General features: G+C 37.5%; 1 protein-coding gene across 11 annotated transcripts in view; it reads right to left on the reverse strand.

Annotated features, from left to right (window-relative positions):
* The window catches only part of CADPS2 (calcium dependent secretion activator 2), a 580,156-nt gene that overhangs the window by 200,078 nt on the left and 361,130 nt on the right, over positions 1 to 18,948 (reverse strand). For all 11 annotated transcript variants that reach the window (XM_059885593.1, XM_005205640.5, XM_059885595.1 and 8 more), the window contains 1 exon segment: positions 6,292 to 6,358. In XM_059885593.1, the coding sequence (XP_059741576.1) occupies positions 6,292 to 6,358 (67 nt within the window).

The following is an 18,948-nucleotide window of genomic DNA, read 5'->3' on the forward strand; positions in this document are numbered from 1 at the left end:
CCATTAAAAGGAATAAAGTGAATTTTTAGATACTGACATGGTAACTTGATGTTTTATTTTTTATTTATCTTAAATATTTGTTTTAATTAATTAATTTATTTAGCTGTGTCAGTCTTGGTGGCATGTGGGATCTTCAATCTTCATTGCAGCATGTAGGACCTAGTTCCCTGACCAGAGATTAAACCCAGGCCCCTTGCACTGGAAACAGAGTTTTAGTCAACTGGACCACAAGGGAAATCCCATCACACATTTTAAAAGTGGGTCAAAACAATTCAGGAAACAAATATATATGCGGATGATTCCATTAGGATTGGATTATACTGAAACAAGTTTAAAAGTTCAAACTGCCAGCAGTGGCTACTTGGCCACTGGGGGAAAAGACTGAAATCAGGGGGCCATACTGGTAGGGGTTCTGATGAGGGCCACAGAGACTTCTGTATGGTTTGAGTTTATCCTATACTGAGCACGTCTTGGGTTTGTACATCTTAAATCAGTTTAAAACGTAAAGCCAGAGAGACACTACCCCATGACTTTCTTGATTTGACAGCAGTGTATCTATTCACTTTGCATTACTATTAGCAAACATCAGCTTATGTCCTAAGACTAAACCTAGATCATCTAATTTCCTGCAGTAGTGGCATTCTCAGATAACGTGACAGCAGTCTGCTGCAGGGTGTGCAGGATATTTCAGATATCAATAGGCTGGTGCAGCCATTTCTTTAAGCTGAGAGCAGATTTTGATGGCGTCTCATTAAGAGAGTGGCTCTCGTATGTTTCCAGCAGGTACAGACCACTTAGTGGCATGGCTGACTGTTTACATCCTGTGCCAGCTCAGCTGATATGTAATTAACATTATGCCTTGATAGCCTGCTGTTGTTTGCAGCAACTTCAAGTCATGATTCTGACACATCGACAATAAGCAGAGAACACTTTGATATGAGGCCAAAACAACATAGATGTCTATCTACTTCAGTTTCCAGTAATGTCCCGTGGTAAGTGGGCTTCATGAGTGCGGGTCTCTTTATGCCATCACTCACTGGCCATTTCTTTAACGTAGTAACACTGTTATGTACCTCATGAAATGAATGTTCCACAGTGATTATGCACATACCTGTTTGTCTTCAGATCAACTGTAGTTGTGTGCATTTATTTGATCATGGCACAGTGACAAAGGATATGGGAGCTTAGCATCTAGAGACTGACAGAACTGGATCTGATCACCAGACGCTACCTACCACATACTAACTGTATAATTCTGGCCAAATTATTAATATAAAACCTCTTTGTACATCAAGTTAATCTGTACAATGGGGATAATAATACCTATCCTCAAATCTTATTCTGAAGACTAAAAGAGATAGTGTGGTGGTAAAACAGTGCTTTGCATAAGTGCCTGCCATATTTGCATAATAAATATTAGATTACAGATAGCAATAGTTGTATTAATAGGTGATTGCTTCAGGAATTTTTATATCACCACAAAATATGCAGCATCTGAGGGCATACAGTTATTTGCAGAGGTATTAGCTGAATACAGATTTATGAAATAATTCAGTTTGCTTAAATTGTAGATACAAATATGGAATTTTAAAGCCATTAAATGGTTTATTACAATGAACTAAAACATACTAGTATCAAAAGTCCTTTACATCAATGATATCCTCCAAATGTAACACTTAAACACTGAATACGCTTAAAAAATTAATAAAAAACACATATAAGTTTAATAAAAACACATGTAAGTTTTGGGAAGATTTTCAACATATTCATCAAAATCACTGTTCTTTCAGTTTGGCTTGGACCCAAATTTACCTTCATCAGAAACAAATGCAGCCTCAAAAAAAGCATGAAAAATCTTTTTAATACTGTAAGCATACTGGCTTTAGAATGTAAATGGGGTCCAAAATTAATCTTACGTAGCTCAGTTAACACCCCACAATGATAACTAATTCATTTTCCCATTTTCAACTCTGATTTGAATGTTGATACAAGAGTCTCTGAAAAGTCTCTTCACCTCAGCAACTCCGCAAGTGTTCACTTTGAACAACGACTTAGCCGCTGAGCAAACGAGACTCTCAATCAATTTTTATGAGCACAAATTCTTGGGCTGATGGCTAGACCTCCAGCTCCATCACTCAGATAATACACACTCACAAGTGGTGATGAGATTCACATTATCACCAGAGCACCATTCTGCCGACGGCAGCAGCAGACACAGCAGGGGCACACTGTCCTCCTGGAAACAACTCCCTCACCTTTCAATAGTGCAGCCTGCAGGTATGGATCTACAAGCCATGTGCCAACAGAATGAGAGCTATCTTTAGAGATCCTAATAAAATGACCCACTTCTTCCCAACGAGTCCTTCTTGCTGAATATCCATACATACCCGTCTTGATTTTGAAGTGTGTACATCCGTCTTCCCATTACATTTGGAATTGAAAGGATGATTCAATTATATTTAACACTTTAAAAAGTTGTCAGAGTACTGGCATGTAAATCTCAATACACTGGGCATGGGATTCTCTGTGTGAATACATGTATATACGTATATTTGTATAAAGATACAATGCTTCCCTGGTGGCTCAGACAATAAAGAATCTGCCCACAATGCAGGAGACCTGGGTTCAATTCCTGGGTCGAGAAGATCCCCTGGAGAAGGGAATGGCAACCCACTGCAGTATTCTTCCCTGGAGAATCCCATGGACAGAAAAGCCTGGCGGGCAACATCTATGGGGTTGCAAAGAGTCGGACACAACTGAGTGACTAACACTTTCACAATACTTATCACATCAGATCAGATCAGATCAGTGGCCAGGCCTCCCTGTCCATCACCAACTCCTGGAGCTCACTCAGACTCACGTCCATCAGTCAGTGATGCCATCCAGCCATCTCATCCCCTGTCGTCCCCTTCTCCTCCTGCCCCCAATCCCTCCCAGCATCAGAGTCTTTTCCAATAAGTCAACTCATGGCATGAGGTGGCCAAAGTACTGCAGTTTCAGCTTTAGCATCATTCCTTCCAAAGACTATGACTTCAAATTTTAAGACGATATGTCAGGTAGAATACATCTGAATTCATGAAAGTTTGGTGGTGTTTATCCTAAATTTTAATTATGGAGTATAGAGGTTAACCTCATTTGGTTTAAATTGAATGTTGTCATTAAAATGTTAAACATATTTTTGTTATATGGAGAATTTTCCAGCTCTCAAAAGACATGGTTAATATTCTGTAAAGAACACTTAATGATCTCAAAGCACTGAAATTCTTTTTTTTTGAATTTTTTTGAATAAAAGAAGAAAATTCTTTTATTTCTATAAGTCTCTTATGGGGTAATAATGAACATATATATGGTTGCTCTGTAACTTGATTCTTGTGATCATATATCAAAAAATAAGGTAGGGAGCAAAGGATTATTCTGAACTTTACCTGGCTTGAAGCATAAAGTGTCCATCCGAACTCTCAAAACTGATCTAGTAAGCCCTAATTTTCATATTAAAACAATGTATATTAGAAACTCTTTTAGCCTACTGTTACTTTACTGGATCTCTACAGGATTCTTTCTTTAAAAATAATGAATATGATCCAGCAATCATGCTCCTTGGTATTTACCCAAAGAAGCTAGAAAGTTATGGTTACACAAAAACCTGCACACAAATGTGTATAACAGCTCGATTCACAATTGCCAAAATTTGGAAGCACCCAAGATGTCATTCAGTAGGTGAACAGATAAACTGCTTCATTTGGACAATGGAATATTATTCAGTGCTAAAAAGAAATCAGCTTTTAAGCCATGGAAAAAACATGGAAAAACCTTAAATGAAATTCCTAAGTGAAAGAAGCTAATGAGTAATGGCTACATGCTGCAAGACTCCAACTGTGACATTCTGGAAAAGGCAAACCTGCGGTAAAAAGATCAGGGGTTGCCAAAGGTGGGAGGGTGAACAGGCAGAACAGAGAGGATTTTCAAGGGAGTGATATGCTTTGTATGATATTACAGTGATAAATAGTATGCTTGTTCAAATACACAGATGTACAACACCAAAAGTGAAATCTAAGAAAAAGTATGGACTTTCGATGAAGATGATGTGTTGAGTGTAGTTCACCCTTGGTAACATATGTACCGTTCTGGTGAGATGTTGATAGTGGGGGAAGCTATGTGGGGACAGAGGATAGGTAGGAAATCTCTGTACCTTCCCTTAAATTTTGTTGTGAACCTAAAACTGCTCTTAAAAAACCATATTGACTAATAGGTATGACATGTTGAAATCTGTGGTTACTGGGTGACATTCTCATGTGTTCTTATACTTATTTCCATCAGTTCAACTCTATGCTTACTAAGAATCAGTAGCGTTTGATTAGGCCAATAACATCAGCTACTGATCTTATGGGATGAGAACTTACGATATTTTGTGTAAATGCATGACATATGACCATGAAAAAGAAGCTTCAGTTTTTATGAAAAATCATTTGAATGCTTTGGAAAGATTTGACAAAGACAAGTCACTAACACAAACTTGCTAAATTAGACGTAGGTGAGAAAATCTATAAGTGGAAATAAAATAAAAATGTACAGAAAGATATGTGCTCAAGCTGCCTAGTAAATGCATTTAAATTTTTGTGCCAGTGTAGAGAAATTAAGCCTAGAAACCAAAGAAGATGCCTTATAAGTGTGACTTTTGGAGGACAGACCATTGAGAACTCCCAACAGGGAGCCCTTACTCAGAGCAAATGTGTGGGTTTTATATAAAATATATTGTCTGTGTGTGCAAATGTATATGCATATTTTATTAATCTGGTTGACCAAATATTGGTTCTATTTACTTACTTATACATTTTGTTATTATTTATTTTTGACTGCATTGCATGGCATGTGGTATCTTGGTTCTCTAACCAGGGATTGAACCAAGGGCCCTTGCAATGGAAGCCTGGAGTCTTAACCTCTGGACGACCGTGGGATTCTCAGTTCTATTTACATAAGAAAAAGTTACACTTTACCCAGGCAGGGGAAAAAACCCACTTTTGATTAAAAATTTAAACTTTCATGAAGTTACCATGCTATTATGGCACATCAATAAAATAATTGTATCCAGCAGTAGATAGATTACTTTATTTCTGGAAGATAGCAAATGATTTTCCTTCCTTGGGATATCACCATGTTAACCTGATCTAGTCTATACTTGCTTAATGCGTTGAGTAGGGCTTCCCTGGGGCTCAAGTGGTAAAGAAGTCACCTGCCAATGCTAGAGACGCAAGTTTGGGAAGATCCCTTGGAGGAGGAAATGGCAACCCACTCCAGCATTCTTGTCTGGGGAAATCCCATGGACAGACGGAACCTGGGGGGATGCTACTGTACATGGGCTTGCAAAATAGTTCAGATATGACTTAGCAACTGAAGAACAACAATAATGTGTGGATAGGAATTGATAAGATTTTACAGACTGTTTTGTGTTAACGATACCAAGACAGCTTCTCTTTTCATATATATTCATTGGGAATAAGACAGCTTGAATTTATCATGAACTGGAATGACTATTACTCAAAATTATTCTTTAAAGTAACTTTACTAAATGAGTATATTCTATGAGCAAAGGTCATTCATGATCAAACACCAAAACAAAACAAGGGTCTACTGAACTGTACATTGTAGTACTCTGCCTATATTCAGAATCCTATCACAAACAAATCCACCAGTCAAGGCAATTAAAAAACCTGTACCTCTGAATAAGTGATATATACGATACATTTTTTTTAAAGACATGTTTTTATGGATTAAGTTTTATCTATAAAACATCAGAATAATGCAGTGGTTCTCAAGGTATGGTCTTGGGATCCTGGGGATCTTCAAAATCCTTTCAGGGGACTTGTGAGGTCAAAACCAGTTTTAAAGTTATGTTTAAACATCTTCGCCCGTTTCACACTTACTCTCTCAAGAACATATACTGGAGTTTTCCAGAGGCTAAATTTCACCTGAGACTGCAACACATTGAAGGCAGAATCTGATTGGAAAATATAGCTGCACTCTATTTTTATTAAGCCAGACATTGAAGAGGTGCACAAAAGCATAAAATAATGCCATTTAGTTCACTAAAATGTCTGGCTTGAAAAAAATAGCTATTTTAAATAAAAAAGGTTAGTTGCATTGGAATGGCCTTACTACTTTCATTTTAAAATGAATAAATATTTTCTAAATTTCTCAGTTTTAATTTCTAATACAGTAGATACTGCCAGAATAACCCAAATAAAAGTTTGATTGGCTTAGAGTGGTTATATGACAGGAAAAAAGTGTACTTACCTGAACAAGAACAAAGTAACGTTTTTTCCATCTTTTCCAAACCTTCTGCCCAAGGGCATACAGATATCTGGTAAGAAAAACAAAAATATCTTATATGAATAATGGTGTGGTGCCACATAATCATATTTATTCCATAGGTATTTATTCTCGAAAGCAGCCTGCAAAGTTTAGTTCAATTGGAACCTGTGACAGCACGCGACTTCTGTGTTACAAAACGACTGAGTCTGTTCTAAGGTTCTTGAAAGGGAATTGATATATGTGGCTTATCAATTTGTCAGTTCTCTTTACAAATTGAGCCAAGTTGGAAAGGATAATCAAAGAAGCAGTAGGAATTGTATTCTTACACATATTTCTCAGGAGAGACGTATGCTATGAATTGAGGCTAGGGTACCAGATGTTTCAGCTCGCAGGTGACAGAGGCTGAGGAGTGTGGCCTGGCAGGGAGCCGGCTGCAGAGTCCAGAACCCAGGATGAAGAGTCTCTTTCCAGCTGAGTGTCCCCAAGATGTGCCTGTACCAATCTCAGTTTCCAATTCCTTAACTATCAAATCAAAGAAGTATATGTGATGATTTCTAAGGTCCAAGCCCTGTAACTTGGAGATTTATCTGACTTATGTGAGCTTCTTAATGCAAAATTTCCTAACTATGAAACTCAGATACTAATGAAAGTGACATTGTATAATTTAATAGTGGTTTCAACCAAGACTTCTGTTTAACTGTGCATTGCTGTTAGTAACCTGAATTGAAATGATTCAAGTAGTTAATCACTGGAGAACAGAACTTTTGTTCTTACTGAATACACCGATATAGGCTTAAGGATTGAGGAGGAAAGGGAAGAAATTAAATATTAATCAAGTATGAACATGTCATGGAGAGCTATTTAAAATTATATCCCATACTTCCCACAAAAGTGGAAAACATTTTAGAAGTTAAAAAGTATGGATTCATGTTGATGTATGGCAAAACCAATACAATACTGTAATTAGCCTTCAATTAAAATAAATAACTTTATATTAAAAAAAAGTATGACAGAGACCTAATTTTTAAATTAAAGTATGATTTTTCAATATTTTATCACAATTCCTTTTTCTGTAGTCAAGATTTAACATTATAGAGGGTATTCAAACTAATTTAAATTATATACAATTCTGAATGATTAAAAAAACCCTTTAGCTAATAGTTTGTTGACGGTCTTAAAGTCTTTAGATTACCTCTCGATTTTTAAAACTGAAATCTTAGCTTCAAATTTTAGCTTCTGTTTTATGAAAATAATTATCCTTTGCAAAAAAAAAAGGAAACATACTTTTTGCCCCCTTTTAAAAAAGATATGGGATATTGGCTAAGGGGTGCTGAAATGATGGGCTTTCCTATTCACTGCTCATGGAGTGTAAAATAAGACCACCTTATTGTAGAATATGGAGAAGGCAATGGCACCCCACTCCAGTACTCTTGCTCGGAAAATCCCATGCACGGAGGAGCCTGTTAGGCTGCAATCCATGGGGTCGCTAAGAGTCGGACACGACTGAGCGACTTCACTTTCACTTTTCACTTTCATGCATTGGAGAAGGAAATGGCAACCCACTCCAGTGTTCTTGCCTGGAGAATCCCAGGGACGGGGGAGCCTGGTGGGCTGCCGTCTATGGGGTCGCACAGTCGGAAATGACTGAAGTGACTTAGCATTGTAGAATAACATGACATGCAAAGATGGGCTCAATAAAGGATAGAAATGGTATGGACCCAACAGAAGTAGAAGATATTAAGAAGTGGCAAGAATACACAGAAGAACTGTACAAAAGACATCTTCACGACCCAGATAATCACAATGGTGTGATCACTTCACCTAGAGCCAGACATCCTGGAATGTGAAGTCAAGTGGGCCTCAGGAAGCATGACTACGAACAAAGCTAGTGGAGGTCACGGAACTCCAGTTAAACTATCTCAAATCCTAAAAAGTGATGCTGTGAAAGTGCTGCACTCAATATGTCAGCAAATTTGAAAACTCAGCAGTGGCCACAGGACTGGAAAAGGTCAGTTTTTATTACAATTCCAAAGAAAGGCAATGCCAAAGAATGCTCAAACTACCGCACAATTGCACTCATCTCACAGGCTAGTAAAGTAATGCTCGAAATTCTCCAAGCCAGGCTTCAACAATATGTGAACAGTGAACTTCCAGATGTTCAAGCTGGATTTAGAAAAGGCAGAGGAACCAGAGATCAAACTGCCAACACTGCTGGATCATCAAAAAAGCAGGAGAGTTCCAGAAAAAAATATTTATTTCTGCTTTATTGACTGCCAAAGCTTTTGACTGTGTGAATCACAATAAACTGAGGAAAATTCTGAAAGACATGGGAATACCAGACCACCTGACCTGCCTCTTGAGAAATCTGTGTGCAGGTCAGGAAGCAACAATTAGAACTGGATAAGGAAAAACAGACTGCTTCCAAATAGGAAAAGGAGTACGTCAAGGCTGTATACTGTCACTCTGCTTATTTAACTTACATGCAGAATACATCATGAGAAATGCTGGGCTGGATGAAGCACAAGCTGGAATCAAGATTGCTGGGAGAAATATCAATAATCTCAGATATGCAGATGACACAACCCTTATGGCAGAAAGAGAAGAAGAACCAAAGAGCCTCTTGATGAAAGTGAAAGAGGAGAGTGAAAACCTGGCTTAAAACTCAGCATTCAGAAAACGAAGATCATGGCATTCGGTCCCATCACCTCATGGCAAATAGACGGAGAAACAGAGGAAACAGTGACAGACTTTATTTTTTTGGACTCCAAAATCACTACAGATGGTGACTGCAGCCATGAAATTAAAAGATGCTTGCTCCTTGGAAGAAAAGTTAAGACTAACCTAGACAGCATATTCAAAAGCAGAGACATTACTTTGCCAACAAAGGTCCATCTAGACAAAGCTATGGTTTTTCCAGTAGTAGTTTTTCCAGTAGTCATGCATGGATGAGAGAGCTGGGTCCAGCTCCATAAAGAAAGCTGAGCACCGAAGAACTGATGCTTTTGAATTGTGGTGCTGGAGAAGACTCTTGAGAGTCCCTTGGAGTGCAAGGAGATTCAACCAGTCCATCCTAAAGGAAATCAGTCCTGAATATTCATTGGAAGGACTGGTGTTGAAGCTGAAGCTCCAATACTTTGGCCACGTGATGCAAAAAGCTGACTCACTGGAAAAGACCCTGATGCTGGGAAAGATTGACGGCAGGAAGAGAAGGGGACAATAGAGGATGGCATCAGCAACTTAATGGGCATGAGTTTGAGTAAACTCCAGGGGTTGGTGATGGACAGGGATGCCTGATGTGCTGCAGTCCATGGGGTCGCAAAGAGTCGGACACGACCGAGTGACTGAACTGAACTGATACAAAAATAGTCCCCCACTTATTCATCATGGAATTAGGGAAACAGACACACACACGTATACATATGTTACATGGATATACAGAACAGTATTATTCATATTAAAAAAAGGTAACAATGTCCAACAGTAGGTGAATTGTTTAATAAATGCTGGAAAATGCACGTAAAGAAATATTATGCTGCCTCTGAAAAAATATTTTTAATAAAATTAATAACAAGGAATATCTCATGATATAATATTTTATGAAAAAAGTTTCAAAAACATATAAATACTTAAGAGATTTGAAATTTGTAAAAGAAATATATGAAATAGATATTTCAAAAATTTTAGTAATAGGGCCTTTGAATCGTGGGATTATGGAAGATTTAATTTTCCATCTTTATTTCCTGTATTTCTAAATTTTCAGGAAAAAAAAACACACACACACACAAACAGAAATGGAGTGACTAAAAGTGCACGTAAATCCTAGGCTCCTGCCTAGCAAACATCGCCAGTACTGCCCAAATCAATGATGTAGTTTCTCTCTCTCAGACACATTAGTTAACGGGAATATTTTGCGAACTTCTATTTAGTTTTATAATACTCTGGATATCCTATCGTCTGCGCTTCTGAATGCAGTAGTGATGCAGTTAGAGACTATCAGAAACATCCGTCAGTACTCTTCTCACCTGCTCACTCTCCCCTCCTGATGGCCCCTGAAAACCCTCTGCCCCACCTTTGCTCCAGCCTCTAATTTCTCTTCTATGGTTCCAGTGATAGGTGTTGAGTTGCTCTCTTCCCGTCTTCCCCATGTAATTTTCCTCTTCTGAAAGGCACACACCCCAGTGCTTATTACAGGGTTAAGAGCAATGACCTCAAGAGCTACATATACTGTGGACATGACAGATGCTCTCTGTACAAATTCACCAGCAAGATGCGCAGCAAACAGCTGCCAAGGAGTCAAGAGGGCATTTGGAATAACTTCTGCCTGTGACCGCAGGCTGCTTCTTCAACGTGTCTCACTTAGCATGCTGGTCACACATAAGCGAAAGTGAATAGTGATACACAAACCATCAACACCACAAGCAAGTGTAAGTCTGGCCGACAGCGAAGGTTCTGCATAAGGGATGATACTGTCAGCAGCAACTTCATTCAAAATGATGCCTCGACGCATTCAAAATGAAAAGGTATGATCTCTGTGAAGAGAGAAAGCAAAAGGGTGGGTGGATGCACGTGGGTATATTGAAAGATGTTGTGAAGAATAGAATAAAAGACAATTCAAGATTGGAACCAAGGTAAGCATTTGAATGTTGGGCCTTGAGCCATTACGGGCTACTGTACTATAAGAATTCAATAGAACATGCACGGAAGAAGTCATCACTGATCATACATTTCTAGAAAGGAATTCCTCATTAGAGTTTTTGTGGCAATATAAAAAAAAAATTATATTCAACAGAAGTAAACATTTCTGCATAATGTAAATGTTACCAATGTTATGAGGGAAAAAGAAAATATGACAGTTTCTTCCTTTAGTTTTCCTAGTAGCCAGACAAAAATTTTACGTAAGAAATGAACAGAAATAAAAGATGTCAGAAGCAATAACTAATACTAAATAAGAATACATTAAACTTAATTTCAAATCTAACTTTTTTCCTTATAATCATGCCTTCTAGAATTAGGTTTCAATAATCATCATCTGGCTGCTTTTTTACTGGTATAAAATCAGATTCTTAGTATAAGAGACACATGTAAAGTTCAGGGGAGAATGAAAAAAAAAAGATGTTCACCAATGTCAGTCAAGAGCAAAAAGTCACAACCCAAATAAGAATCAAGGAGTCAAAATGATTAGGTTGTCATTAAGAGTGATGCCAAAAAAAATGACATGGAAATTATAACACCGCTAAGTTTTTAAAAAGCTGTCATGTGAACTCATAGTGTATGTATGGCAAAAAAAAAAATCCAGAAAGATATATCAAAATGTTACACCTGAAAATTAATATCTGGCTGATCAGATTAAGGATGAATTTCATTTTCTTCTTAATGTCTTTCTGCATTTCCACAATTTCTACATTAATCATGTCTTCATTTTTTTTTGGTTACCATTTAAGTAAGGTTTATTGTTAGTGTACTTAAAGTAAAATTCACCCATTTTAGATATATAATTTGATGAAAGTTGACATAGGAGGAATGTAACCACCACAATGAATTTATAGAACATCTCCACTCCTCACCCAAAGGTCTCTCTATGCCTTTTTACAATGAGGCTTTTCCTCACACCCCCAGCTCTGCAACCACTGATCTGACCTTAGAGTTCAGTTTTCTAGAAGGTCATGTAAGTGGAATTGCACACTATGCAGCCTTTTGTGTCTAGCATCTTTCACTTAGTAAAAAGTTTTTGAGATTCAGCTTTTGTCTGTATCAGGAGTTTATTCCTTTTTATTTCAATGTATGACTTCAATGTGTTTATCTTTCACCAGTTGGTAGACATTTGTTTCCACCTGTATGCTAAATGCTATGCTAAGTCACTTCAGTTGTGTCTGACTCTGTGCGACCCCATAGATGGCAGCCCACCAGGCTCCCCCGTCCCTGGGATTCTCCATGCAAGACCACTGAAGTGGGTTGCCATTTCCTTCTCCAGTGCATGAAAGTGAAAAGTGAAAGTGAAGTCACTCAGTCATGTCTGACCCTCAGCGACCCCATGGACTGCAGCCTACCTGTATGGCTATCATAAATAAAGGCTGCTATAATCAGTCACATTTGGACTTTCCCAGTAACTCAGCAGTAAAGAATCCACCTGCAATGCAGGAGCCGAAAGGAGATGCAGGCTTGATCCCTGGGTTGGGAAGACCTCCTGGAGGAGAGCATGGCAACCCACTCCAGTATACTTGCCTGGAGAATTCTATGGACAGAAGAGCCTGGCGGGCTATAGTCCATGGAGTCACAAAGAGCTGGACATGACTGAAGTGATTTAATATGCTCTCATAACCATTCATATTTAAGACCTTGTGTGGGCACATATTTTCATTTCTCCAGAGTAAATATCTAGGATTGGGATTATTGAGTTATAGTGAAAGTGTGTTTAACTATAGAAACTGCCAAATTGTTTTCCAAAGTGCTGTACAATTTTGCATTACCATTAACAATGCATGAGAACTCATCCTACTAACCTGCTCCTGGCATGCAGCACGTGAGATCTTAGTTCCTAGACCAGGGATCAAACCTGTGCCCCCTGCATTGGAAGCATGGAGTCTTAACCACTGCACCACCGGGCAAGTCTCCTCATCTTACTTTTATAATTAGAACAAAAAAAAAAAAAAAAAAAACCTTTTATTAAGGATTTGAAGGATGTGGACATTACATAAATAATACAGAAATAAATAATATTTATTCTATAATATTCATTACAGAAATAAATAATATTTCTGCCATGATTAAGCTGAATTCCTAAAGACCAAAGATGAGGATGTCTTGTCACTTTATCTTGAGTACTGTGGCAGGCTCCTATAAGCTTTAATGGTTAAATGGGTTTTCTAGTTTTCAAAACTATTTTCAAGTCTGATATTTAAAGCAGTCTAAATTCTTTGAAGGTAGGTGGTCTTATCTGGGGATGACTGAAGTGTAGAGAGTAAGGAAAAAGGAGCCCAAATCATTTGAATACTTGGTAATAATCAGGTAGTCCATTTATTAGAAAGCATCTATAAAAGTGAAAATGCATTCTCTTCGGACTCATCTTTATGCTGAGCACTACTGTTGAATTGAGAGCATGGGGTTTTGTTTTTAATGTTGAGTGTTAGGCTATAAATTATCTCTTTTATGGATAAAAATGCAGTAATTTTTTAATTTCAGAAAAATATACTAAAGTTACATTTAACATATGTTATATTAAGCAAAAAATTCATTTCATTACACACATATGCTAAAGCTGAAACTCCAGTACTTTGGCCACCTTATGCAAAGAGTTGACTCATTGGAAAAGACTCTGATGCTGGGAGGGATTGGGGGCAGGAGGAGAAGGGGATGACAGAGGATGAGATGGCTAGATGGCATCACTGACTCGATGACGTGAGTTTGAGTGAACTCTGGGAGTTGGTGATGGACACGGAGGCCTGGCGTGCTGTGATTCATGGGGTAACAAAGAGTCGGACAGACTGAGCGACTGAACTGAACGGAACTGAACACATATAGAAATGCTTAATTACTGAAAAATGAGTTCTTCTAGGGAGACTGTATATACATCTATAACGAATTTTTAAAGAATTTATATACAATAGGTTGACTTGAGTTCAAATAGTCATAAAATATAAATTGATCATTCCTTAATGATTCAGAATAGGACCCTATAAGTATCTCAGGGTGATTAGCATGAACATTAATTATAACTGCGCAGTTCTGTAAAAGGAGAAGGTACATCTGATAGGACTAAATCTATTCAACATACAGTGGCAACAGTGTTAATTAAATCCTTGAGAGTTATTTACTTGCCACTTATTTCTGCTTCATAAAAATAGTTTAGAATTTTCAAAAGTCTATTATTAATATTCCACTGCTATGTGAATCTGAACTCTGGAAAAATTCATTTTTTAATGCTTTATGAAATCTGATTCTACCCCAAAAAGGTATAGAGAATATTATCCAAGAGGTGTATTTGTCATCCAGGAGACAGACAGTACCTTGGTTGGTAAACTATAGAGGGGCTGGGGTGGGGCGAGTGGATCTGCTCTGCAGTTGTATTCTCCCCAAATATTCTATAGCCCGTTGAGTCAATATTAGCTTCCTCTAAATACATGATTATCTCAAAAAAAAACAAAAAACAAAAAACTTAAGAGTATGTCCATCAGACCTGCCAAACAATAGACAAAATGGGAACAGACATTTAACTGGGTTCTATGTGACAATTTATGTAATGTTACCCAATAAAATAAGTATCACACAGCAGGAGAGCAACATTCTTTAACGAATGAATTTTTTTCACCTTATTTAAAGAGGGTTTGAAGAGCAAAGCAAAAGCAAGTCTTTTGTTTTAGTTTTGGTGGGGCTTTAAACATTATTCATTTTCATCAACCTATAGAATTTGGTTTTAAACAAAACCATGTTTTCTCATCCTGTTAAATAATCTCAGTTAGTAAGAAATGGATGAAGGGATTTCCTTGGTTGTCCAGTGGTTAGGGCTCTGAGAATCTACTGCAGGGGATTCAGGCTGGACCTCTGGTTGGGGAACTAAGAGCCCACAAATTGCATGGTGTGCCCTCCCAAAAAACCCGAAAATGGATATAAAAGGCACATATATCAGCAGTTTTCACAATCAGAGTCATACTGCATTCTCTTCAGTTCAGTTCAGTCGCTCAGTCGTGTCCAACTTTTTGCGACCCCATGGACTGCAGCACATCAGGCCTCCCTGTCCATCACCAACTCCTGGAGTTCACTCAAACTCATGTCCATCGAGTTGGTGATGCCATCCAGCCATCTCATCCTGTGTCTTCCCCTTCTCCTCTTGCCCCCAATCCCTCCCAGCATCAGAGTCTTTTCCAATGAGTCAACTCTTCGCATGAGATGGCCAAAGTATTGGAGTTTCAGCTTTAGCATCAGTCCTTCCAATGAACACCCAGGACTGATCTCCTTTAGAATGGACTGGTTGGATCTCCTTGCAGTCCAAGGGATTCTCAAGAGTCTTCTCCAACACCACAGTTCAAAAGCGTCAATTCTTCAGTGCTCAAATTTCTTCACTGTCCAACTCTCACATCCATACATGACCACTGGAAAAACCATAGCCCTGACTAGATGGACTTTTGTTGGCAGAGTAATGTCTCTGCTTTTGAATATGCTATCTAGGTTGGTCATAACTTTCCTTCCAAGGAGTAAGCGTCTTAATTTCATGGCTGCAGTCACCATCTGCAGTGATTTGGGAGCTCAGAAAAATAAAGTCTGACACTGTTTCCCCATCTATTTCCCATGAAGTGATGGGGCCAGATGCCATGATCTTAGTTTTCTGAATGTTGAGGTTTAAGCCAACTTTTTCACTCTCCTCTTTCACTGTGATCGAGAGGCTTTTTAGTTCCTCTTCACTTTCTGCCATCAGAGTGGTGTCAACTGCATATCTGAGGCTATTGATATTTCTCCCAGCAATCTTGATTGCAGCTTGTGCTTCTTCCAGCCCAGAGTTTCTCATGATGTACTCTGCATAGAAGTTAAATAAGCAGGGTGACAATATACAGCCTTGACATACTCCTTTTCCTACTTGGAACCAGTCTGTTGTTCCATGTCCAGTTCTAACTGTTGCTTCCTAACCTGCATATAGGTTTCTCAAGAGGCAGGTCAGGTGGTCTGGTATTCCCATTTCTTTCAGAATTTTCCACAGTTTATTGTGATCCACACAGTCAAAGGCTTTGACATAGTCAATAAAGCAGAAATAGATGTTTTTCTGGAACTCTCTTGCTTTTTCGATGATCCAGCCGATGTTGGCAATTTGATCTCTGGTTCCTCTGCCTTTTCTAAAACCAGCTTGAACATTAGGAAGTTCACAGTTCACATATTGCTGAAGCCTGGCTTGGAGAATTTTGAGCATTACTTTACTAGCGTGTGAGATGAGTGCAATTGTGCGGTAGTCTGAGCCATGTCTTTGGTATTGCCTTTCTTTGGGACTGGAATGAAAACTCACCTCTTCCAGTCCTGTGGCCACTGCTGAGTTTTCCAAATTTGCTGGCATATTGAGTGCAGCACTTTTACAGCATCATCTTCCAGGATTTGAAATAGCTCAACTGGAATTCCATCACCTCCACTAGCTTTGTTCGTAGTGATGCTTTCTAAGGCCCACTTGACTTCACATTCCAGGATGTCTGGCTCTAGGTGAGTGATCACACCGTTGTGATTATCTGGGTCGTGAGGACCTTTTTTGTATAGTTCTTCTGTGTATTCTTGCCACCTCTTCTTAATATCTTCTGCTTCTGTTAGGTTCATGCCATTTCTGTCCTTTATCGAGCCCATCTTTGCATGAAATGTTCCCTTGGTATCTCTAATTTTCTTGAAGAGATCTCTAGTCTTTCCACTCTGTTGTTTTCCTCTATTTCTTTGCATTGATCGCTGAGGAAGGCTTTCTTATCTCTCCTAGCTATTCTTTGGAACTCTGCATTCAGATGCTTATATCTTTCCTTTTCTCCTTTGCTTTTCACTTCTCTTCTTTTCATAGCTATTTGTAAGGCCTCCCCAGACAGCCATTTTGCTTTTTTTGCATTTCTTTTTCCTGGGGATGGTCTTTATCCCTGTCTCCTGTACAATGTCATGAACCTCTGTCCATAGTTCATCAGGCACTCTTTCTATCACATCTAGTTGCTCCTCTTGGCCCACTGCATTCTCTAGTATTCTGCACTAGAGTATGATGCTAGGGAAAAAAATTCCCTAATCAAAGTTAAATTTGATTCAAGATTATTATCTAAATGAGGATGAGATATATTCTATTGTGTGTAATATATTTGAAAAGCAAGTATTTCCAATGCTAATTTATACCAAAAATAACACTTTTTCCATTGAAATAAGTCCAATGTGTCAGAATACTCATGTAAACTAGAGTATTTTTGGATTAGTTAAAAATAACTGCTCAGATACTATTGTAAAGTGTTTGCTTTCATCAATAAAGCCAACTTAAGTAAGGTATTAAGAAGCTGTTCCCTTTGAACAAAAAAATTGCCTGCTTAACTTTAAAATCTTCTCTGTTTACAAAGAAATTAGCGGCACTGACACAAAGCTTGGATTTAACATATAAGAATAAAGCCTTGAAATATTTGGTTTTATAAATCAGTATATATACAGCAATAGTCTTAAAGTATTAATCCCTCTTCTAGGACTATTTCTAATGAAAAATACTATTTGCTTCCCAGAAACATAGGAATCAGCTAGGAAACAAGGCACAAAATGAACCAAATGCGTATCAGTGCTTCATTCACCTATGATTTTTTTTTTAATTTCTAACTATTCTATGCTCTATCCTCAAATGTCAAAGTTAAGAGACAGCGAACTTCAAGTCTGTTACTTGTATACTTAAAATATGGTATGGACATGAAGATTACGTATCACGATAACCATGTTGTTAGGGAAAAATGTCAAGAAAAAAGAAAATAAAAAGCGTTTTGGTATAGTCATGCCTTTAAGTCAACATAGGTATTATCAACAAGGCAAACTGGTCATCATTTTCCATCTATTACGGCACAGTTATATATGAGAATCTCAATATTTAACATGAAAAATCATACAACCTCTATGGTCTCAATGTGATCCTTAAAAGCGTTATCTGTTAAGAAGCCAGCTGGGACACATACCACAGTTGTTCCTTAAAGTTTTCATTTGTGAATAAAGAAAAGCAGAGTCTTAATGAGATCCATCAGGATATTCTCTGACAACAGGAATAAAAACTTTTCTGTAGAGATATGTTGATATTAACAGCATGTATTACTCTTAACAGCATGTATTACCAATAAAAGGATCTCAACATATTTGTTGAGTAAAATGAAGTTTGGTAAAAATCATCTTCAAGCAAAACAAAAATCCACATAATTAAGTTTATTTCTGCTGAATTTTCAAATAGATATTCATATTTCATCACATGTTCACATTGCAATGCGTATAAAAATAAAATTATTTTAAATGCTTGTTTTTTTACACAGTACCCCTGTGAGTATTTAATAAAACAGATTCCCATATAACATTGTATGACTTGCCTTCCTTTAAGCCAGAAAACCTCTGAAACTAGTTTTACTAATAAATTAAGCTAATTTCTACAAATGCTATATATCATCTGTTAATATATATATATATAAGTTGATGAAATTTCAAGTGCTCATTTTCTGATTAGTTTTAAAAATTTAGATTTAACTTATCTACATAACACAATATGTCTGAACTACAATATACCCTATATTATTCTAGTAAAGAAATAGTCAATATTCTCTAACCATGCCATATTTGAAAAAGAAAATGGAATATTAAAAGAAAATATTGGAAAATGAAATCAAGAATTCATTTATCCAAACATTTTAAAATCACTTTATAAAACCTTTCTAACTAGAAAGTTGTTCAAAGAACACTTTAACACACAAATTCTCCAGATGTATTACTAAATATTGTAGTTTAGTTTCAATTAGAGCAGTGGCAGACAGTTCTAATAGAAAAGTGAATATGACGATATATTTGCACCGAGTCCATGCTGTGGGAGTTCATGATTTTACTTTATGATGAAAAATCATCACTAATGAATATTTGAAAAACATAATTGTATACAGAATCCGGGAATTATTTGGCACTTAAGAAAAAAAAAGA

The sequence above is a fragment of the Bos taurus genome, chromosome 4, assembly GCF_002263795.3.
Source record: "Bos taurus isolate L1 Dominette 01449 registration number 42190680 breed Hereford chromosome 4, ARS-UCD2.0, whole genome shotgun sequence".
Classification (NCBI taxonomy): Eukaryota; Metazoa; Chordata; class Mammalia; order Artiodactyla; family Bovidae; genus Bos; species Bos taurus.